At 40.0% G+C, this 24,422-nt stretch overlaps 1 protein-coding gene across 12 annotated transcripts in view; it reads left to right on the top strand.

Moving 5' to 3' along the window:
* The window catches only part of OSBPL6 (oxysterol binding protein like 6), a 216,115-nt gene that overhangs the window by 124,010 nt on the left and 67,683 nt on the right, over positions 1 to 24,422 (top strand). For all 12 annotated transcript variants that reach the window (XM_047872081.1, XM_047872079.1, XM_047872080.1 and 9 more), the window contains one exon: positions 18,633 to 18,725. In XM_047872081.1, the coding sequence (XP_047728037.1) occupies positions 18,633 to 18,725 (93 nt within the window). The remainder of the gene's footprint in view (positions 1 to 18,632; positions 18,726 to 24,422) is intronic.

Genomic DNA, 24,422 nt, shown 5'->3' with positions numbered 1-24,422 from the left:
CTTGTGGGCCCAGGGTCAAAGACATTCCTTTCTCCTTTGATTCTCTCACATTCAGTAGGTGAACAAATTTTATTGATTATTTCATCCTTTATAATGTGATCATTTCTTTCTATTTGCACTGTCCACTCGCTAGCCCAGACCCTCATCACCTCCACCCAGCATCCTGGAGAGTACTCTGGCCTCGCTGTCTCCCTTATGGCCTGAGGTTGAATTTCCTGAACATGGCAGATTTATGCTCACAACCCTTCAAAGACTCTTGTTTACCAACATAGTTAAGGTCGGATTTCCTTACTTGGTATCCCATGACCGCCAAGATCTGATCCAGCCTCAGCGTCCCATTGTCCTCCTACTCTGTACAGTCTCGTGTGTGCACCGTTCCTAAAACTGCCTTATCTCTGTCTCTGTTCTTGTCTTTCCTGCACAGAATATTCCCACTACACTTATCTTGACCTGATACCTCCCTGTGCTTCAAGGACTGGCCCACGTGAACTTCCACTGACCATGCGACCTCATGTTGCCCTCTCCCTTCTCTGAACTTTTATAGAAGTTTTTGACAATATTTGACATTTTCATATTGTTTATCTTTTTGTGTACAGATCTCCTAAACTGTGTTGCAAACTCTTTTAAGCAGAAGACACACTCTAATTCTTCAGAGACAAGCCTTGCACCTCAAATATTTTAATATATCCTACAAGATATTTTTAAAGGCTGCAATGGTATTAGTCTTGTCTTCGTACTACAGATTTGCCATTCCAGATTTATTTGTCCTCTCCCTTCTTCCTTCCTCAGAGATAAGTAAAACAAAGAACATCTGCCAAGTGCATAGTAGTAATTGGCTATCCTTCCTGTGGCAAAATTATGTAGCACAACAGGTGAAGGAGGGAGAGGAGCTAGGAAATGAAGTGATTCAGTTGCCCCTGTGATTTCACTGAGTGTTTCTTCATCAACACAAGAGGGTCAAGACTCCACTTAGTATTTAACAAGTTGGAAGACTTTAGTAAATGCTCCATTTACATTTCATTCCAGACTGATATTTGATGTTAGAACATCTAACAAAATTAACTGTATGTGTGTGTGCAAGAGAGACAGAGAGGGAGAGACAAAAACAAAGAGAGAGATCAATAATGATTCATAAGCTGCAAGAAATATATGCCCTAAAATTTTCAAAAAGGATATAAAGGAGTTGATTAGGACATCTAGGTTCTACACAGAAACCAGCATTTCCCAGTGTATGCCAAAGAATGCTTTCCCCTTGATGTTGCATGAAAAAGAGAATTTTATTGTCAAAGAAGTTAGAGAAATGCTAAACACGGTCTCTTTTTGCAATATGCGTTAATAAATTAATGTATATTAATATACATCAGGCAACTAATGTAACGAGTGAGTTACAACTTTAACTGAACACTTCTAGAATATAGTAGGTTGTGGAACTTTTTTTTTATTTTCCGAAGATTTATTTGTTATTCCAGATTCTTCTTTCTGTTAAGAAATTGGAAAATCTAGGAATACTGAGCCCAGATTGCAAATGGCAACACTAAACTGGGCTCAGGAGTAGCTTCCCCTTTAGATGGGGCATATACCCTGTGATCAGCCACAGTCCCCTACCTCTCCTTATTGTATTTCAATACATATGTTTCCTGCCTGGCCCCAGAAGGCATTTGAATTGTCAGCCCTGATCCTGGATATCAAGTCAACCACAGTGATATTGAAGTTACCAAGGGTGATCTCCACTTGGACGTTAAGAAGGCATCTCGGGGTGCCTGGGTGGCTCAGTTGGTTAAGCATCCGACTTCGGCTCAGGTCATGATTTCACAGTTCATGGGTTTGTGCCCCATGTTGGACTCTGGGCTTATGGCTCAGAGCCTGGAGCTGGCTTCGGATTCTGTGTCTCCCTCTCTCTCTGCCCCTCCCCCACTCATTCTCTCTCTCTCTCTCTCTCTCTCTCTCTCTCTCTCTCTCAAAAATAAACATTAAAAAAAAATTAAAAAAAAGAAGGCATCTCACACTTAACATGTCCAAAACTGAATTCCTAATTTCCCTCTCAAATCTGCCCCTTCCCAGTCTTCCTTATCTCAGTCAGCAGCAACTCTGTCCTTCCTTTTGGTACAGCCAGAAACCTCACCAGGAGTCATCCTTCTTGTTTTTTTCTCACACCTGCTTCCAAACCCTCAGTGAATCCTATTGGTTCTACCTTCAGATGTACCTGGGTTCTGACCACTGCTTACCACCTACTCCCTCTCCACTCTGGTCTGAGCTACCATCGTTTCTCACCTGGATGATGCCCATAGTCTTCCAACTGGTTTCCCTGCTTCTGTTGCCTGACATACAGGTCATATTTTTACAAAGTAGTCAGAGTGATCCCTTCAAAGCCTAAGTCAGAGCAAGCCACTCCACTGCTCCAAACCCTTCATTGGTCCCCATCTGTTTCTAAATAATACTTAAATTGCTGACCATTGCCTACAGGGTCATTCATTATCTGGTTCTGCCTACCTCTCTGATTCTGTTTCCTGCCTTGTTCTCCTTCACTTAGATCTAGCATTTTTCCTCAGTTGTGCTCCCACCTCAAGGCCTTTATGTTTTGGACCCTTTTAGCCTCACTTGCTTTTCATTCTAGGCATCCCCAGGTTTGCTCATACATTTGACTCATTTCCAAATGTAGCCTTTGCATAGCCTTCTCTGACCTACCCTGCATATCCTCATCACTCATTGTCTATGTACCTCATTTTATTTGTCTCTAAAGCATTAACCACGACCTGACAGGTTACATATTTATCTGTTCATATCTGTATCCCCTTCCTCTCTTGATTGTCACTGACCTGTAAGCTCCCTGAAAACTGGGATTTTATTTCATTCAATAATGTACCCCTAGCACCTCCCACAATACCTCACATATGGTATGGCTCAGAATATATTTGAATGAATAAATGAATGAGGGATTGGCATGGAGAGGCAGATTGGGAACCAGGCTCCAGAGGTCTTGAGAACTATGAAGGAATAATCATGAGGTTGGGAGGTGACAAAGAAAGAAAGTAGTATAGTGGGGAGCTCCGTGTCTCCCAAGAAGAGTAGATCTTGAGAGTGGAAGAGGGATGGTCCAAAGGTGGCAGGGGGGAGCTAAGAACACAGACTTTTCTGCTTGCTGCTGATGGTGATTATATGGTGGAATAAATGACTTGAGGCTTATGAAGGAAATGGCATCAGACAAAAGCAAAGCATTGGGAGTGTCCTGCACACATATTAAAAATATTGTTGGGGGTGGGAGGTAACATTTTATTTTATTTTATTTATTTTTTATTTGAGTATAGTTGACACACAATGTTAAATTAGTTTCAGGTGTACAACACAATGATTCGACAACTTCGTAAATTATGCTATGTTCACCAGAAATGTAGCTACCATCTGTCCCCATACATTGCTATTAAAATCATTGACTGTATTCCCTATGCTAGGGCCTTTTGTCCCTGTGACTTACTTATTCCACAACTGGAAGCCTGTGCCTCCCACTGGCCTTTGCCCATTTTACCCAATGTCCCACCCCACTCTTCTCTGGCAGCCATCAGTTTGTTCTCTGTACTTATAATCTCTGATTCTGATTTTTGTTTGTAAATTCATTTGGGGTCTTGAGTTTTTTTGTTTGTTTCTTATGGGTTTGTTTTTTTTTAGATTCCACTTATGAGTGAAATCATATGGTATTGGTCTTTCTCTGGTTTATTTCACTTAGCACAATACCCTCTAGATTCATCCATGTTGTCTCAAATGGCACAGCCTCATGCTTTTTATGGCTGAGTAATATTCCATTGTGTATGTATGTAGGTATGTGTGTCTGTGTCTGTATACCACATCTTCCATATCCATTTGTCTATAGATGGACACGGGTTGTTTCCATGCCTTGGCTATGTAAATAATGCTGCATTAAACATAGAGGTGAATATATCTTTTCAAATTATTGTTTTCAATAACTTTTTAAATTTTGTTTTTAAGTTTATTTATTTATTCTAAGCCGGGGGGGGGGGGCAGAAAGAGGGAGAAAGAGAATCCCAAGCAGGCTCCGTGCTACCAGGGAAGAGCACAACCTGGAGCTCCATCTCACAAACCATGAGATCATGACCTGAGCCAAAACCAGGAGTTGGACACTTAACCAACTGAGCCACCCAGACACCTCCAATAGCTTTTTTTTTTTAAAAACAGGAGTTACTATTGCCCAGTCATATTACTTATTTTAAGGTAACATTATATAATAGGCTAAGTTTATGACCAGCTGACTGGATTTTATTTGTTTGTTTGTTTTGATAATTACTCTTATATTTACATATTTTAGAGAATTTTTTTTTTACAATATATGAGACTGAGACCACCCTGTTGAGACAGTTTCTGTAGTTCTGGGATTAGGCCCAAGGATCTGCATTTTTAAAAGTAAGGCTTCTAGGGGCACCTTAGTGGGTCGGTTGGTTGAGCATCCAACTCTTGATTTCAGCTCAGGTCATGACCCAGGGTCATGGGATCAAGCCCTACATCAGGCTCTGTGCTGGCAACATGGAGCCCAATTGGGATTCTCTCTCCCTCTCCCTCCGCCCCTCCCCTGCTCTCTCTCTCTCTCTTTCTCTCAAAACATAAAAATAAATAAAGGTGAGGCCTCTGTTTGGAGCCATTGATTATTTTTTATTTGTATCATTAACAGGTCATTTCAGAAAATCAGACACGATTGCTCTAAGAATTTAGGATTTGGAATGCATAATTACCAGATGATAGTGTCTGTTATCAGTGAATTGTTTTAGCTCTACCAGGTTAGATATTGCAAATGCTTAAATGAGTCAGGCTTTTTTTTTTTTTTTAAATTTTTTTGTTTTCAACGTTTATTTATTTTTGGGACAGAGAGAGACAGAGCATGAACGGGGGAGGGGCAGAGAGAGAGGGAGACACAGAATCGGAAGCAGGCTCCAGGCTCTGAGCCATCAGCCCAGAGCCTGACGCGGGGCTCGAACTCACGGACTGCGAGATCGTGACCTGGCTGAAGTCGGACGCTTAACCGACTGCGCCACCCAGGCGCCCCAAGGCTTTTTAATTTAATGGAAAATCAAAGAAAAAAAAGTATTAGCCATTCCTTATAATGATTTAAAGTTCGCCGAAGCTCAGAGATCATAAAATAAATAATTTTTAAGGAAAAAATTATATTATGAATAGGTCATAAGAGGCTGGGAGTTAATCTTCTTGCCAGTTTTTATGAAATATATATTTAGTATTGTAGTCGGTCTTAATGAATAGAGAGTGTCAATTACATGGGTGTCTAATGATGTTTCCTACACATCATTAACAACAGTACACCCCCCAGCCAACCATGGCCCCTTCTGTTAATGTCCATGGATGACGAGTGAAAGGTATCCCCAGCAGAGGTTTTGTGGGACTCACGTCACCATGGACTGGCGACATAATCTCCCAGTTCTGGTAGCAGCAGCATATGCTACATGTGCAGCTTTCATTGTAAGTGAAGAAGGTGCCTAAAAAACTAGAAAGTGAAAGTGTTCTTCATCTATGTTTATACTTTATGTATGGGGTTTTCATAACAACATTTCTCCTTAGACAAACAGGCTGGTAAAAACATCCCCTAGCATCTACGTGAACTGAATTGGAATGTGTCTCTCCCAACTAAACCTCTGACACATCTTCTTCAAATAGCTTTATTAAATGAAATAACCAAATCACTGCTTTGAAATATAGTATGTCTACCTGCTGAATATGAAACCTATTTCCATCTTTGAGTTGAAAAAAATAAAATATTACCTCAAACAAAAATATTCTAGCTCTTAGAGGGGAAAAAAAAAAAAAATCAAGGCTTCCTGATTTAATACCAAACCTCCAATTTAGCCTTTTTGGGATTCCATTCATCCCATGGAACTTAACTTCGAAGAATTAGGACCGAGGTCAATGGGAAAAAAAATAATTTCTTACAAAAACACACTGTGAGAAACTTCTGTGATTTAGATGCATTTTGTAAACTGGGTGTTCTGAAAAGTTTAAATATTAGGCAGAGTTCATGAATAAACAAATAGAACAACACCAGCAACAGCTAGTATTTCGTGAGTTCTCACTGTGGAAGGTTGGGATGGTCATCACCTTGTTTTTTTTTTTTAATTTTTTTTTTTTTCAACGTTTATTTATTTTTGGGACAGAGAGAGACAGAGCATGAACGGGGGAGGGGCAGAGAGAGAGGGAGACACAGAATCGGAAACAGGCTCCAGGCTCCGAGCCATCAGCCCAGAGCCCGATGCGGGGCTCGAACTCACGGACCGCGAGATCGTGACCTGGCTGAAGTCGGACGCTTAACCGACTGCGCCACCCAGGTGCCCCTAATTTTTTTTTTTTAACGTTTATTTATTTTTGAGACAGAGAGAGACAGAGCATGAACGGGGGAGGGGCAGAGAGAGAGGGAGACACAGAATCGGAAGCAGGCTCCAGGCTCTGAGCCATCAGCCCAGAGCCCGATGCGGGGCTCTAACTCACGGACCGCGAGATAGTGACCTGAGCTGAAGTCGGACGCTTAACCGACTGAACCACTCAGGCGCCCCGGTCATCACCTTTTTTAGAGACCTAAACTATGGCATAAAGTGGTGAAATGTCTTCCCCACAGCTAATGAGCAGCCTAAGACAGGGTCTGCTCCCTGGAAGCCTGATTCTGGAGCTCTTAAAGTTCTTGACCACACCCACTGTTGGCTCTGTTGCAAGGTTTGACAAGCTGAATGTCCAGGAGAAGGGCCTTCTGTTCACTTCTAAGCAAACTCTGTAAGCAGCATTTGTCAATTATTTTGAGTTATGTTCGCCTCCTCATTTTTTCTCTCCGTAGCAACAGTGATTTTTTACATCCTCATTGGCCGAGGAAGCAAGACCAAATGATATGTAGACCACTGTATTAATAGTTTTTATCGTGACCTACTGTTCTCAAAGGTGAATCACTCTCTTTGTGCTTTCCTGAATTTTCTGTATTTTCACTACACCTATTGCCTTTGGAACGAGAAGTTTTGAGCATTTGTTCATTGAGAACTGTGATTAGCCTTTTCTGTGAAATGAAATGAGCATCCCCATAGTTTTCTTGCTGTGCCCACCCTTTGGAAACCACTGTCACCGCTGCTTGATGTTGACAGTGTGTGCCCAGTCCGTGTCACAGGTGCTAAAATTGAGATCATTGGAAAGAAATTTGCCACCTGTCATTCAGATGCTCATTATCCGCGAGTAATTCAGAACTCGGCATTATTTGAGAATCTGGCCACTGCTTTCCCTGGTGTGTTTGCAGAATCCTTTGATTTTTCTATGACTGTTTTATCAGTGTCTCACTGAAGAAGTGATCTCTTATTACTTGAGCTGGCTGGTTTGGGATAGCATTTTCATAGCAACAGATTTGTCGCCAGACTCAAGATTAACACTGCCTGTTCAGTTCTTAGGCATAACACCAAATGGAAAGAGCCACAGTATAATCAGTTAGTGAACCCCAGAGGATCTCATTCGTAGGTCACTGAGGGGGCCTGGGAATCTGTCATATATAGAAGCTTCCCTAGGAGACTGTTATTTACCCAGATTTGGAAAGCATTGCTCTTACAGGATACATTTATAGGTATTTCTGAAGGACTATAAAAACATCGTCTCAAAGGATCATAAATTCTACAAAAACTGCTTTATTTGATTTTCAGTTTTGACAAATAGAAAATTTTACCATCCCTTTGCCCAGTAGCCACTAAAAGTGGCTAGGCTCTAAGTAAAATACTGTCACAAAGGTAAAGGCAAGGAAAGCCCCATGCATGTTGTATACTTTAAAGTTCCAGACTTCTTGACTTCAAATCCTAATTAAGAGGTGATTTTGTGATAGTGATAATAGCCAGTGTTCATGAGGTTTGAGGGAAATGGACATTCTCGTGCACTACTGCTTAGCATGTTAACGGATTCTACTTTTCTGGAGGGAAATTTTGTAATGCATATCTAAAGACTTTTCAAAGGTCATCCCATAGGACACGGTTACTCAGCTTCTAAGAAATGTATTCCAAGGAAACACCAAAGATACATGTAAAGATTTTTGTGCAAAGACCTTTATCAAAGTATTTTTATACTATTAAAATATTAGCAACTGCCTGATGTTAAACAAGAAGTTATTTAAATAACCTGTTTTGGGGTGCGTGGGTGGCTCAATTGGTTGAGTGTCTGACTCTTGGTTTTGGCTCGGGTCACAATGTCACTGTTCATAGATGTGAGCCCCACAGTAGACTGCACTGGCAGCGTAGAGTCTGCTTGGGATTCTGTCTCTCCCTCTCTCTTCCCTTCCCCCCCCTTGTGCTGCCTCTTTCTCTCTCAAAATAAATAAATAAACTTTTTAAAAAAAAACCTATCTCAGGACGCCGAGATTAAGCAGTGGCTCAGTCGGTTAAGCATCTGACTTCGTCTCAGGTCATGATCTCACGGTTTGTGAGTTTGAGCCCCACATTGGGCTCTGTGCACAGCTCAGAGCCTGGAGACTGCTTCGCTTTCTGTGTCTGCCTCTCCTCTTTCCCTGCTCGCCCTCTGTCTGTCTCTCTCTTTCTCTCCCTCTCTCAAAAAAAAAAAAATAAATAAAATAAACATTAAAAAAAAATAACCTATCTCATAGTCATGCAGTGGAATATTGCACAGCTGCTGAAAATGTTTTTGAAGAATTTTTCATGCTGTGAGAAAAATGTTACATTGTTAATTGAAGAAAACTGGCTATTAAGAATTGGGTGGATATATGAATTGAAAAAAAGCTGAAAGCAAATATACCAAGATATTGAAAGAGGTTATTGCTGGTATGGTAGTTTTAATTTCTTTTTTCTTTTCTGTTCCCCCCACCACATTTCTGCAATGAATGTTTATTGCTTCTATAGTAAAAAATATATGTCATATTTTGTGAGTCATTTATTTTGTGAGTTACTGTGCATATGTATGTAGGTTTAAATAGTATTTTGAGTAGAGTAAATATAAGTGTCAGCCATTTTAATAATAAAATTGTAAGCCTTAACTCCATAAGATTTACAAATAAATGAATATGTAGGATGTGCTACAGGGGAGACTTGGAACAAATTTTTAAAACCATCTTTGAGGTACTGAGGCAGAAGCTGGGCCAGCTTTTCTCCTCTTAGTGACCTGTATTTATCTCGTGCCAACTTAATTTGTTCTTTCATTCAGCAAAGACTTATGGGTACATATAGGCAAATTATAGATATATCTGCTCTGAGTTCACACGGGTGATCACAGCAAATCAACTCTGTCTTAAGTATACATATGTAAATGTTGAATAGATACATATAGGATTTTTTTTTTTTTTTTTTACTTTTATTGCTAACAAAATCACGTGAGTGATTGTCCTACTAAAATCCTTTGTCTGTTCTGGGCCATTTGAATAGCCTTTTAGAAAATTACAAATTACCTTGACTTTAGTGTTCTTTTCCAGTCACACATAAGTGCTCTCCTGCCTTTTATATTAACTCTTCACGTTCCGGAGCCTTTGCTCTTGAAGTGACCTAGTACTTGTCTCCATTATTCACCATTTATTTACAATTGCTGCAGTGAAGAATGGTCATAGTTGCTGGGGTTTTCGGGGATCTTATTAATGTGTTTGTGAGTATTAGAGTACAGGGGAGTAGCAAACCCGCTCCTAGAAGCAGTAAGTTCTGCTTCTGGTGCTACTTGAAGGCAATCATGGGAATTAAAAAGCTGTTTATTCACATGCCTTTTGCCACTTCATAGTCAAGATTGCTGAAATGCTCTCGGCTATAAATGGGCCACTTGATGGGTCCTGATGGCATTTCTTTACAATGCAGTGTTTCCAACAATAGGCCACTTCAATGTGGGGCCAAAGCTGTTGGTTCTTAGGAAGTTTTCATGTTTGTACACACACAGAGTCAAGACTGTGGTGACTGCTACTGCTCCCTTTAGGGTTTTCCAGGTGTGCTGTGTGGAATTTTTCCAGCCACTGTTTCTAAAATTTTCTTTCATTCATTTCAGTGGCGCTTATGTAGAGATTTATTATTAATGCAATTCTTCTATCTTTCAGTGAGAGTAAGACAATTGCTACTATAAAGAAAGTAGTAGGATTACTACATATTCAGTCATGGCCTTATGGCTTTCATGATTTTAATATTTTATGCTATTCCAATAATAATATTTCCTTGAAGGGAGTTATTAAGAAGACAGCGACAAGTCCATATGCCTCTTCTGCTGCGCCATTCAGGGGGGTGCAGGGTGGGCATTGCCATTCACGGGGTGCAAGGTGGGCATCACCATTCAGGAGGGTGCAGGGTCGGCATCTCCATTCAGGGGGTGCGGAGTCGCATAGCCATTCACAAGGTTCAGGGTCGGCATCACCGTTCGGGGTGGTGTGGGGTCAGCATCCATCTGCTGCTCTTTGTCCTGCTAGCAGGTGTTTAGGGCATCTGTCTCCACTCATTCTGTCAGCTTCCTCAGTAAGTTCTGATGCTCTGTTCGCAAAGTAGTGCCGACTTTGGTTACTAGGTTGACCAGGTAACATGATGATCATGTCAAGTATGGATTCTTCATTTTCACTTAAAAATATATGTTTGTTTTGAGAGACAAAGATAGAGAGTGAGCAGAAGAGGGGCAGAGAGAGGGGAGAGAGAGAATCCCAAACAGGCTCTGCACTGTCAGCACAGAGCCCGACCAGGGCTCGATCTCACAAAAGATGAGATCATGACCTGAATCAAAACCAAGGGTTGGATGCTTAACCAACTGAGCCACCCAGGTGTCCCTGGATTCTTTATTTTCAGATGTCACACCCCAGCAGGGTGTTTGGACACATCCTTCTATGGCAATAAAATCGCACAGAATTCCTAAACATTTATTCTTACAGCATTACCACCGGGATGTTAGCTACCATTTATTATTAAATGCCCATGGTGTGCAAGGCCCTGGGCAGCACTGTGCATACACTGGGTGCCAGCTCTGTGATTTGCAGTGTCTTCTAAGGTAGATGTTACTATCCCCATTTTATAGATAGAGGACACTGAGGCTGAGAGAGGTTCATGATTTGCCCAAGTCACGTGGTAAATAGCAGCATGAGGGTTGGTATGCTCATCTGTGTGACTTCAAAAATTACATTGTTTTCTCTGCATTGGACACTGGATCTCTGAAGGAAAAGCTAGCTGGCTTGCTCTTAGTTCTTGACTTGGAAACACCATAAGGCTGTACCGTATTTAAGAGTGCTGCAATCCTGTTCTGTTTTACTCATTTCTGCCTCTCTGCTTCCACAAAAGCCTGTGGTAAGAGGATGGCTTTTGATGTGTTCAGTTAGTCTTGAGGGAATACACTGCTTGAAATTACTATCGTTTCTGCCGTTTACCGTCAGCTTTAATTTCAGTAGAAGGCAGTACTTAAAAGCTCGGACGCAGAGTAAAGTCTCCATTCACATTCCAACTCCAACACTTACTGACTCTGTGTCATTAATTTAACCCCTCTGTGCCTCTCCCTGTTCAATCGGCCATAAAATAAATGTCATAGTCATTACTCAAAGGCTTTTTGTGGAAATGGAATGAAATAATCCATGTAAAACCTGGAGACAGGGATACAGAGAACACCAAATATTAACTGTCTCCACCATCGTTGTCATCAGCACTATCACATGAAGCTTACGAGCATCACTGAAATAGTGTTGCTGTGTTAGAATTCAGTGTCACTAGAAGAGACACATGCCTAGCAACCAAAAGCTTGAAGGAGAAAATCCTTTAGAGGTTTAGAAATTATTTTCGGTATTTTTCTTTGAAAATATTTTATATAGTTGATGATTATAAAAATAGCTTAGAGGGGCGCCTGGGTGGCTCAGTCGGTTAAGCGGCCGACTTCGGCTCAGGTCATGATCTCGCTCGCGGTCAGTGAGTTCAAGCCCCGCATCGGGCTCTGTGCTGACAGCTCAGAGCCTGGAGCCTGTTTCAGATTCTGTGTCTCCCTCTCTCTGACCTTCCCCCATTCATGCTTTGTCTCTCTCTGTCTCAAAAATAAATAAACGTTAAAAAAAATATTAAAAAAAAATAGCTTAGATAGGATCATCGGACAATTTCAGCAGAGTTAACATTTAGAGAGAGGTGGGCCAGTTCTCCTTTTTACTCTGCTAAACTTGTATGAAAAGTGAATCTATACAGAAATTTGTAGCCATGGCCTGAAATAGTTATAGCAGTTCCTGTATGTCTTTGAAATGAAATGAGTAAATGGACAGACCCAACAAACCAGGAGAGCTGTTCAGATCTTGTGCACTCTCATGTTAGAGTAATGTTCCCCTCTGCAGGAGTTGCACTGGATGAACTTTTACCAAATTAAAGAGCTGTAGTGGCATGTTTGTCCTGGACTCCTGGCTTTAAGTGAAATATACATCAGTTCTCTTTGAGCAGGAGGAATAACGCTTAGCCAAGTAGTACTTCCCACCTTCTCTGCGTGTGCTAATAAGTTCCCTAGAAAACTGACCTGTAACCAAGCTAGGTTCATCACTATCACAAATGTACCACTCTGGTGGGGAATGCTGACTCTAGGGGAGACAATGCTTATGTAGTATATGGGCCAGCGGTATATGGGAAATCTCTGTACCTTTCTCTCAGTTTTGCTGTGAACTTTTATAAAACTACTCTAAAAAAAAGTCTTTAAAAAAAAACCCCACTGACCTGAAAATTAAGTTGTAATTGTAGGATTTGAAAGGAAACTTGACTTTAAAAGAATAATTAACAGGGCGCCTGGGTGGCTCAGTCAGTTGAGCGTCCGACTTCAGCTCAGGTCGTGATCTCACGGTTCGTGAGTTCGAGCCCCGCATGAGGCTCTGTGCTGATGGCTCGGAGCCTGGAGCCTACTTCAGATTCTATGTCTCCCCCTCTCTCTGCCCCTCCACCGCTCACACTCTGACTCTGTCTCTCAAAAATAAATAAGCATTTAAAAAAAATTTTTTAATAAATAAAATAAAATAAATAAATAAAAGATAAATACATACACACACACATACATACATACATACATACATAAAAGGGTTATGTAACCCTTTATTTAAGCTCCTTATCTAATATGTATAACACCTTGACAGCATTTCCACATTACCGTGAAAGAATGTGAAAATAGCCAGCTTGTAAAGAAAAGTACACAGAAGTATATAGCACAAATTATGATCTTAAGGGAAACCTTATGAAACAGATTCATTTTTGTTCCTGAAGATGTTGCTACATTAAATTTTACCAACCATAGCTTTAAATTGAATAAACAAGAGCCCTGAGGTTAATCCACTGGATGTTTCGATTTTAAAAGTTAAGTTCTTTAAATGTTTTCAAAAGTTCTAGCCTATTGGAGCTGTGATTTTTATAATTCCAAGATGAAGCTAGAAGGCAGTTTTATGCCTAATCATGTGTCAATAATTACTGAGGGACTGTTCTCTACAAATTAATCAGAGAGCACTGAAAAATTCCAGAAATTTCTGACCGGCTACAATTTGCAAGGACTTGTGCCAAGGGTGGGCTGGCAGTAGAGGAGGCAGGATACCAAGATGAATATGAGCTTGTTCCCCCCAATCTAACTAGAGTCCAACACCGAGTATGGTTAAATTTGAAAACTATCTTCTTTTTATCTGCCGATGTTGAAAATGCAGCATTCAAGTATTTAGATAGTTCACTACAAATAATGAAGCGTTGTGTGTGATTATATAACCTCAGGATATGCTTTTGACTTTAAACACCATGAAGGCAATTCTTAAGGTAGTGGATTAATTTTTTATCATGGGACAATAATAAATAATTGGATAGATAGGACAAAACTCATTGGACAAATTGGACAAAACTCATTGGACTAATTGGACAAAACTCATTTTTATCATACTTTAAATATCCTAAATTGATCTTCTATAGGTCTGTGGCTTGGTTTGGAAATTAGAGGATTTAGTTTCCTTCCCCTGGCTAAATTCCTGAGTTAATCCTTTATTTCCTGCCTGCATAGTTACTAAGGTCAAGTTTTGCTTTCCTTACAATGTTTATTTGACAGGGATGGGGTGGGGGAGGCAATGTATATGTGTTCTATTGCTCAGCAACCTGCAAGGATGAGGGCTGAGGAGGGCCCTTAAAGAGAAGCTCAAGCCAATGATATTTCCCTGGACAATATGAAATAAGTAAAAGCAGTAGCCGCATGGAACAGGGTTAAGGCGCAGGTTTATAAAAATTTGTTCAGCCTTTTTTGGTCTTTGGTATAAGACCTCTCTCTAGAATATAATCATTAGGAGCAATTCTCTTGTCTATTTTGTTCTCTGCCACCCTGTCATCTGCTCCTAGCACAGTACAGGGGCCCAATAACCAATAGGTTATTTGGTGATTAATTGAACCAATGGATGGATGAATGAATTACAGGTACATTTCACTGGCAGACAGAGTTCATTGACACCTATATATCTTTTATGCTCATGGTTGTTTTTTTAGAAAAACCAACTCATGCATTTAAAAAATACTTTCACGGTTTTTTTTTTTTTAATCTTTATAGAATTTACAATTAGGGAAGGTTTTCTCAGATATATTTGAAGAGTACATGAAACATGATTTGTTTTCCTCTTACCGGTTTATGTGATGTGTCTGGACAGTTTGGGATTGTTAATGAGTAGATTTATATAATTTAGTTTGAGGTAGATTAAGTAGTTGTAAGTAAATTTTGAAATATTAGTTTTTTTAAAAAATGCTTTTCCTGAAAATAAGCTTTATGAGAAAAAGAATAACTTAGATGCAAGTCAAAATTCTCCATTTTAATAACCACAAAAGTTTTATAGTATTTTTTCTAGAATAGTAGTTCTCAGGAACCCTTTACCCTCTTTAAAACTAATGAAGACCTCACAGAGAGTTGTGTATATGTGGATTATGTCTGTCTGTATTTACTGTATTAGAAATTAAAGTGTATAAAAAATTTAATATTTCTTAATATATTTATTTATTTATTGAAAAAAATTTTTTAAACGTTTATCTATTTTTGAGACAGAGAGAGACAGAGCATGAACGGGGGAGGGTCAGAGAGAGGGAGACACAGAATCTGAAACAGGCTTCAGACTCTGAGCCGTCTGCACAGAGCCCGACGCAGGGCTCGAACTCACGGACCGTGAGATCATGACCTGAGCCGAAGTCGGCCGCTTAACTGACTGAGCCACTCAGGCGCCCCTTAATATATTTAAAAATAAAATAGACTCACCACATGCTAGCCTAAATAACATTTTTTATTTTAAAAAAGTATTATCGGGGCACCTGGGTGGCCCAGTTAGTTAAGCATCTGACTTCATCTCAGGTCATGATCTTACAGCTCGTGGATTCAAGCCCCATGTCGGACTCTGTGCTGACAGCTCAGAGCCTGGAGCCTGCTTCGTATTCTGTGTCTTCCTCTCTCTCTGCCCCTCCCCCACTCATGCTCTGTCTCTCTCTCTCTCAAAAATAAATAAACATCAAAAAAAATTTTTTTAACAATATTACCAAAATTAATTTTAGTGAGAATTATAATGTTTTACATTTTTGTAAAAAAAATTTCTGATGTTTGTAGAAAACAACTAGATTCTCAGTCGGCTTCTGTTTAATATGTTATAATACCACATGTTATGTATCCTCCAAAAACCTCCACTGTACATTAATGAGGGAATGAGAATTAAAAAGGCAAGTAACTTCTTGGCTTTATTATAAAAGGAGTTTTCACCTCTCAGACCCCCTGAAAGAGCCTTAGGGACTCCCAGGTTCATGGACTACCTTTTGATAAATCACTGCTCCAGAAGCTAAGGGGTAAAGTGATGAGCAGCAAAGGAACGGGAGGTTTGACCTTTTCTCTATTTCTCTGTTGTGTTTGAATCTTTTGTAATGAGCGTATATTAGTTTTGTCATTTTAAAACATAAAAATAAAATGAAAGTTGGGAGGGGGACATTATCTCCCAGAAGAAGGTAATAACATTCTTGGGGTTGTTTTGTTTTGTTTTGTTTTGTTTTGTTTTGGTGGGGAGCAGGGGGCGGGGGGGGGGGGGAGGACAGGGAGAGAGAGGATCCCAAGCAGGCTCCATGATCAGTGCTGAACACAATGTGGGGCTCAATCCCATGACCCTGAGATCATGACCTGAGCTGAAATCAAGAGTCAGATGCTCAACCAGCTGAGTCACCCAAGCGCCCCATAACATTCTTGTTTCAACAGCAACAAAATTCTCATTTTAGTTTCTAATTATATGCTCTCAGAATACATCTGAAATTTAAATTTAGCTGATATGTTTTGAATAGGATCCTATCCAAAATATCAATATGCAAGTCCTGAGTCTTTTGCTCCCTTTTTGTCTAAGATCTGAACACACACCACCAGCTTTTCACTCCATAAGATGCCTCTGCTTTTGACTATCTCACAAAAGGCACTGACACAAATATGGATACTGAGCTACATTCATCATTTTTCTCTGCTCATTCAGATAAATCCAAAAATGGGAAGAACAGAGTCCCAGCTAATGCTTAGATTGTCCTTGGACACTATAGGTGTCAGATTAGGAATTCTTGCTGCCCAACTTTATATTTGGCCCCAAAATATCTGTTCTTTTCTCATTTCTTATATTTCCTCAAAATTGGAGAAATGGGGAACAGTTCATAAACTTTTCACTGTAATTATTCTTTGTTTTTTTAAAAAATTTTTAATATTTATTTATTTTTGAGAGACAGAGCATGGGTGGGGGAGGGGCAGAGAGGGAAGGAGACAGAGAATCTGAAGCAGGCTCCATACTCTGAGCTGTCAGCACAGAGCCCCAGGTGGGGCTCGAACCCATGAACCATGAGATCATGACGCTTAACAGACTGAGCCACCCAGGTACCCCAATTATTCCCTAATAAATGATTTTAAAAATGCATTTGGGGAGGATTTCAAAATCTGTAATCAGACACTTTATTCTCAAGGTAATAGAAATAACCAAAAGCTTGGAAACTTACCAAGAAATTAGAATAATTTGGCTCAGGTTGGAGTGTAATTTTTTCTTGAAAAAGCAAATATTAACCTAATAATTTTCCAGTGAGATATCAAAAAACAGGCCTCAATAAGTAAATAAAATACTGACCTCATTTATTGAAACAGTGAAATGTTCCCACTAGAATAAAAAAGTTACTTTTCATTTTCAGCCTACACCTAAATATTAATTCCAATGAGTTATTTCTTTGATATCTTTCAGGTTTATTCCCCCATAGAAAATACTTTTTCCCAAATACACAAGTTATATTTACTTATTGCATTAAAAAATAAGAAAAAATTGGGGCGCCTGGGTGGCGCAGTCGGTTAAGCGTCCGACTTCAGCCAGGTCACGATCTCGCGGTCCGGGAGTTCGAGCCCCGCGTCAGGCTCTGGGCTGATGGCTCGGAGCCTGGAGCCTGTTTCCGATTCTGTGTCTCCCTCTCTCTCTGCCCCTCCCCCGTTCATGCTCTGTCTCTCTCTGTCCCAAAAATAAATAAAACGTTGAAAAAAAAATTAAAAAAAAAAATTAAAAATACCTATAATTCTATCCCCTTTATGCAGCTGCTGTGAACATTAGGGAACATGTTTTGATTATATGTATAGTATCATATTCTACATACTCTTGATAACCTGATTTTTCAGTTGACAGAACATCAGGGGTATTTTTTCCATATCAGTAGATATAGATCCACATTGTCATTTTCGATCACTGCATGGAGTTGCCTTATAAGTCTCATATGTGTTAGATGTTTTTTACTATAGTAAAATAATAGTAAACTGTCTGTCCTTATATCTTTGTATAGCAAATATGATTCCTTCAGGGTAAAGATTTAGCTATGGGATTGCTAGGTCAATGAGGCATGTTCTTCTTTTTCCAAAGAGTTTTTTTTTTTTTTTTTTAAATAAAATGGCTCCTCTTTAGAAAGATCACACCCGATTTATACTCCCTTTCTCCCATCTGATCTATTCTTGAATCTAATGGTTTTAAAAAAAAATCATTATTTGGTTTTCATTTCTTTGAATACTTCTGAGGTTGAGGTTGAACATCTTTTCAAATGTCCTGCATGAGTTGCCTGTTAATGTTCTTTGCTATTTTTCTGTTGGAAAGTCACTGATCTGTGAGTCCTTTTTGTAGTCTATAACACACATCTACTGTTTTGTATTTGATGAATCATTTTCTTCTCTGCTCATTTAAGAATTTTTGTAAGATACTACAATTACAATGATTTCATAAGGATTATAAGAAACTCTAGAGTCTAAGTGGTATTAAGGCTCTGGGATTTTTGATGTAGACCTTCCCTTTTGTCTGTTGCCCTCAGAGAGAGGTAAGCAGATATTTTTATGTAAGGCTAATTGTCTAAGTGGTGGATATACATTCTCGTAAAGTAATAAATATGTTGAGGCATGCTCTGTGGTTTTTTAAATGTGTGCAATCTCTGACTTTTTCTCGAAGACAAACCAGCTGTTGTAGAGCATATCTGGAAGAGGGGAAAACAAAATCCTGTGCTGGCATTTTTCTGAGTGTTGCTGCTGCCTTTGGTCTCCTCAGGAACTTGCCATCGTTACCATGGCTCACTGTGTTTACTGTAGTTCACTGTGTGACCTCGCCCCCGTGTCCATCCATGTGAAAAATGGGCTGTCTCACCCTGGGATGTATTTCCATTTATTTTCAGAGTATCCACGTCTTGGAGAGGACTGCTTCCTCCAGCACCGAACCCTCTGTAAGTCGGCAGTTGCTAGAACCGGAGCCTGTCCCCCTCTCCAAGGTCAGTGGTGGAATGTGGTGCTTTCTCAGACGGCTTGATGCCTGCTGTGGGCCAGCTGGATCGTAAACAGCTCTTACACCTGACTCCCCTGAGGTAGCTGTGATACCTGTTGTAGCACTGTGCTACCACGTCTTTCTGCCTCCAGTATGTAAGGTTTCTCTGCCCTGTGTAAGGGAGGAATAGATGAAAGTATATTTTGCTGCAATTTGCAAGGTTACAAAGATCCAAAATACTCTGGAGTTTAAAGGAAGAGAAAGTATTATTGTTCCCCTGTTGGAGACATGAGCAGATATTTCTATGCCAAGCTAATAGGAAGAAAAAAATCACTGGGTCCAACAGAAAAAAATTAAAAATAAAAAATAACACCACCACCACCTGTTACCATCATGGCCCCTGCACTGTGCACCAGGCATTGTGCCAGGTGCTTAAATACATTATCCCATTTAATATAACCCTTGCAAACAGCTCCATGCAGTGGAGGTATTTATTACATTTACAAATATGGAAACCAAGAATTAGTAACTTGCTCAACATCTGAAAAAGCTAGCAGAAAGTAGAAAAAGTAGCAGAGCAGGGATTGAGACTTAGACCATTTCAGTGCTAGGCCACCTACAGATAAAATAGTACCTACCTGAGGGGCTGTTGGACGTGAGGGTTCCATCCTTCTCCTTATATCTGGCCTGCCTTGCAGTGAGCTCTTGGAAGAACACTGCAGATTATTAAGAGCTCTTCCATTTAATGGAAGCCAGCATTCCCTCCCTTCAGCCTTGTCTTTCATGGACTAGGGAAACATCTAAATTTATTTATGTCTAAAATACAAAATCCTAAAGAAAAGCTGGGGAGATGCCATCCTGCTCACCCCTACCTCTTGCTCGACTCCTGCGATCTTCAGTGGGCTGCCTGTCTTGTGGAGAAACTCAGCAAATAGACTGCATGGGGATTTTGAGTTCAGATATAAAAATAGCACTTTATTTCCCCCAAACGACTTTGAAATATGTTGAACTGATTCTTCTTTGCTTTCCCTGTGTTAAACAGAATCCTTTAAGGAAAGAACACTTTCCTACCCTAGTGGTATGGAAAATATGTGCTTGTACTCTTCATATTTAGAAGATATTACAAGCTATGAAGTTTGTGTTATTGGACAGGAGTAGACTGCTAATCTAAGGAAAGGGGGTTACTAAACTTAAAAAATAATTTAGAGAGAAATAGAAAGTAATCTGATTTCTATTTGAATGGCAAACAGAGAATGGTGACTTGGTAAATACAACTGGTAATCTCTTTGAAAATATCAGCTCTCTCTTACAGGCAGCTAACAGAGAGAGAGAATAAATAAATCCTGGGGCCATGGGAATGGCAGCTAACATTTATTGGGCGTCTACTTTGTCTCAGACATTGGATCAGTACATATAGTCTCTCACATGATCAGCCTACTGGATGAGGTGACTATTGACGTTCTTCTCATTTTACTGATGAGGAAACTGAGACTTGGCGCCTAAGTAAGCTAGTTGTCCGGAGTCAGATAGGTGGTGTGTGACAGAGACCAGGATGGTGAGAGATACACAGTGAAAAGAGAATGACACACAGAAACGACAAGGAGAATTGCTGGGCTGAAAACCACAAATAAGGAAGAACTTCCTGGTCGGTGAACATGGGGAGGCACTGGAGGATTGGCACCCCTGCGGAGGGCAGGGAACTTCCTCACCCTTTCCCTGTACCTTGTCCTCTGCATCCCTCCCACCTGGCTGTTCCTGAGTTGTATCCTTTTACAATAAACTGACGATCTAGTAAGTATAATAGTTAATAATAATAATAATAAGCAAACGCACACAAGACTTGCTTGGGTCCTTCGTCCCCCACCAACTGCATCTTGAACCTCCATGGCATCTCACTTTACACTCCAGCTACATCCACCTGCACACAGTTCCCTACACTGGCCATGCTCTTTCTCTCCTCCACTGCTGCATGTCTGCTCCTTCTGGAGTGCCCTAGCTGAAACCCCTACTCTTCTAAGTCAGGCCCACAGGAATCCTTCTTCAGACGCTGTTTATCACCTCCCTACCCCAAGGCACCCTCGGCCCCAGCCTGTCCCTGCACTTACCACATCTGTTACTTTATTTTACATCCTTTCTTACATCAAGTCCTCTAGAAGGAAGACCTGAGACTGGGCTTAGGGTGTTTGTGGCTCATTATGGGAGAGCCCTCAGGAGAAAGGGTAAGAGAAGAGGTTAGGACAGTGCAGTGCTGGCAAGAAGTGGTTTTGGCCGGAGTCTACCTTCAGCCCGACTCCACGGTGAGCCCTGGGCATGAATTGTATCACAGTGTTGCTGTCATTCTGAGGCAGGGATTTTTGTTCCATCAGCTGTTGGTACTCTTGTGTCCTTCAGCAGTTGAGAGTCTTGAGGGAAGGAGATGCTGAGGTGTAGATGCCCCAGCCATGGAGGAGGGAGATTCATGCCCAGGCTCTATGGCCCCAGCTTCAGTAAAAGGCAGTTCACGGTAGAAGGAGGGAGCCTCTACCGCTGGGGCGTGGATCCACTGGGCTCTTACAGGCATCTAGGTAGGGCACCAACTGTATCCACTTCCCATTACTCTTCCACACTGTTACCCGCTTGGATCCTGCTGTAGGACTACACTATTGTTGTTGTGTTTTGTATTAATACCACATTGCTCAGGGCCTCATGAAATCAGAGGGTCCCATCCATTCCAGATACGAGAGCATCTCACCATCCCTTTGAGAAGAGATGGACTTCCTGGGCCCTGGTTGACGGTAGAAGAACATTGTTTGAAGTACACATTGTCCTGTCTCAGGATTTGTCGAAATTCTTAGTTTGGTTGATGCAGCACCCCACCCCCATCCCCGACACTCATGCCTCTGGAGTATACCCTTGAGAAAGGAAGTGTCTCAAATGAACAGATGAGGGCTGTTACTAGGTTACTTTCTGATTTTAGTTGTTGTTATTAGATTAGAAGTATATTTTAAATTTCTGTAATAGCAAAAATGTTTGTGTATCTGACTCAAGTCCGGATATGATCACATAAGGGCTTTTGACTGTTTCCATTACAAGTGTACCTACAAAAATTGGAGACTTTTAAAAAGAAAATTAATATCCATTGAAATGACAAAAACTCCTTCAATTTTCAGAAAGTAATTTTAAGTTCCTTAAGATAGACCTGGTCTACTAAGCATAGAGGTGGGTTCTATTAAAGGCTGAGATGGGCTGTTTTCATTTCTTACACACCTTATTTGTAACATTGTCATCTGCAGTTATAATTGAAATAGGGAGGATGTTGTTTGCTCTGGATTTACCTTTTTGCCTCTTTGTCAGTTGGACAGCTTATTTAACTATAAGAACTGTATTGGGATTCTTTTCAATTTCTTTGGGTTTAATAATATTGAATCAGAGCAAATAGAGTTATTTGTTTGGAGCTACTGCATTTATGTTTAAGAAATACATTTTAACCTTTTGCCTTTTCTGTCTTATCCCTTTATTTCCCTCCTCTGTAGTTAAACTAAGAAAAATACTACTGTGATAGAAATCAGTAGCCATTGTGCCACAGGAACAAGCTGGTATTATGGTCTGAGTTTAATTAGAAAAAAAAAAATCCAAAAAGCTTATCCAAATACTTATTATTAAATGTTTCCATTTTTACAAGTTATCCAGAGTATTCTTCATCACATGTATATGTATTTACTTACATATACACGTATACATATACACCTATACATATGTATATATATATATACACCATACACATATATGTATATATATATACACCATACACATATATGTATATATATATACACCATACAGATCATATATGTATATATACACACAGGCCACACATAATGGCCACACATACATATATAATGTATATATATATACACCCACATTCCACACATCATATATATGTATGTGTACACACACACACACGCACATACACACACACACACACACACACACACACAGAATAGATGAAAGATGAACACTAGCCTTCAAATGAGAACTAGTTGAAAATAAAAATGTTATTCTAGAGATGCTATACATGGATAGGGCTACTAAAAATAGAAATGTCATTAAATACAGCTGATATCTAAGAACAGAGAAAGCTCTAATGAATATATTTATACATATACAGAGAGTTATTCTTTAATTATGTGATTATATCAAACTTCTAAAAAGAAATCAGTAAAAATCCATCATTTTTATGAAATTTTTTGTCTACTTTCTTTGGTGAAAGTAGAACCTAGTATCTTCTCTGATGATTGCAACATTATTCCTAAGCAATGCTCACTTGTTGAGGTGCAATTCAGTATTTTATTTTATTTTATTATTATTTTAATGTTTATTTATTTTTGAGAGACAGAGAGACAGAACATGAGGGGGGGGCAGAGAGAGAGGGAGACAGAGAATCCGAAACAGGCTCCAGGCTCTGAGCTCTGAGGCCCAAGGTGGGGCTCGAACCCACAAACTGCAAGATCAGGACCTGAGCCGAAGTCAGACGCCTAATGGCTGAGCCACCCAGGCGCCCTCCAGTTCAGTATTTTAAAATGGGAATACCAGAGCACCCAACTTTGTGCTCCAGATGATAATGCCACCTGTACTGGTATTGTCCAAAAAACATGGTATACAGCCTGAAACTGTCTCATCAGAAACATTTTTTTAAAAAATTACTGCATTTGGGTGTTGTGTATAAGTGATAAATCACAAAATTCTACTGAAATTAATGTTATACTATATATATTAACTAATTGGAATTTAAGTAAAAACTTTAAATATATATATCAAAAAATATTACTGTATCTAATTAACAGTTTTGACCAGCTCAACCACATGTCTTAACAGTATTATCTTTATACCACCTCACGCCAGTCAGAGTGGCCAAAATGAACAAATCAGGAGACTATAGATGCTGGAGAGGATGTGGAGAAACGGGAACCCTCTTGCACTGCTGGTGGGAATGCAAATTGGTGCAGCCGCTCTGGAAAGCAGTGTGGAGGTTCCTCAGAAAATTAAAAATAGACCTACCCTATGACCCAGCAATAGCACTGCTAGGAATTTATCCAAGGGATACAGGAGTACTGATGCATAGGGCCACTTGTACCCCAATGTTCATAGCAGCACTCTCAACAATAGCCAAATTATGGAAAGAGCCTAAATGTCCATCAACTGATGAATGGATAAAGAAATTGTGGTTTATATATACAATGGAATATTACGTGGCAATGAGAAAGAATGAAATATGGCCTTTTGTAGCAACGTGGATGGAACTGGAGAGTGTTATGCTAAGTGAAATAAGTCATAGAGAGAAAGACAGATACCATATGTTTTCACTCTTATGTGGATCCTGAGAAACTTAACAGAAACCCATGGGGGAGGGGAAGGAAAAAAAAAAAGAAAGAGGTTAGAGTGGGAGAGAGCCAAAGCATAAGAGACTCTTAAAAACTGAGAACAAACTGAAGGCTTATGCGGGGTGGGAGGGAGGAGAGGGTGGGTGATGGGTATTGAGGAGGGCACCTGTTGGGATGAGCACTGGGTGTTGTATAGAAACCAATTTGACAATAAATTTCATATATTTAAAAAATAAATAAATAAACAGTATTATCTTTAAATAGAATATTATTTCTTGGGGGCATCTGGGTGGCTCAGGCGGTTAAGTGTCCAACTCTTTTTTTAATCTTTATTTTTGAGAGAGAGA

This window comes from Prionailurus viverrinus, chromosome C1 (assembly GCF_022837055.1).
Source record: "Prionailurus viverrinus isolate Anna chromosome C1, UM_Priviv_1.0, whole genome shotgun sequence".
In the NCBI taxonomy this organism is placed as follows: domain Eukaryota; kingdom Metazoa; phylum Chordata; class Mammalia; order Carnivora; family Felidae; genus Prionailurus; species Prionailurus viverrinus.
This window is presented reverse-complemented; position numbering and strand designations above follow the sequence as displayed.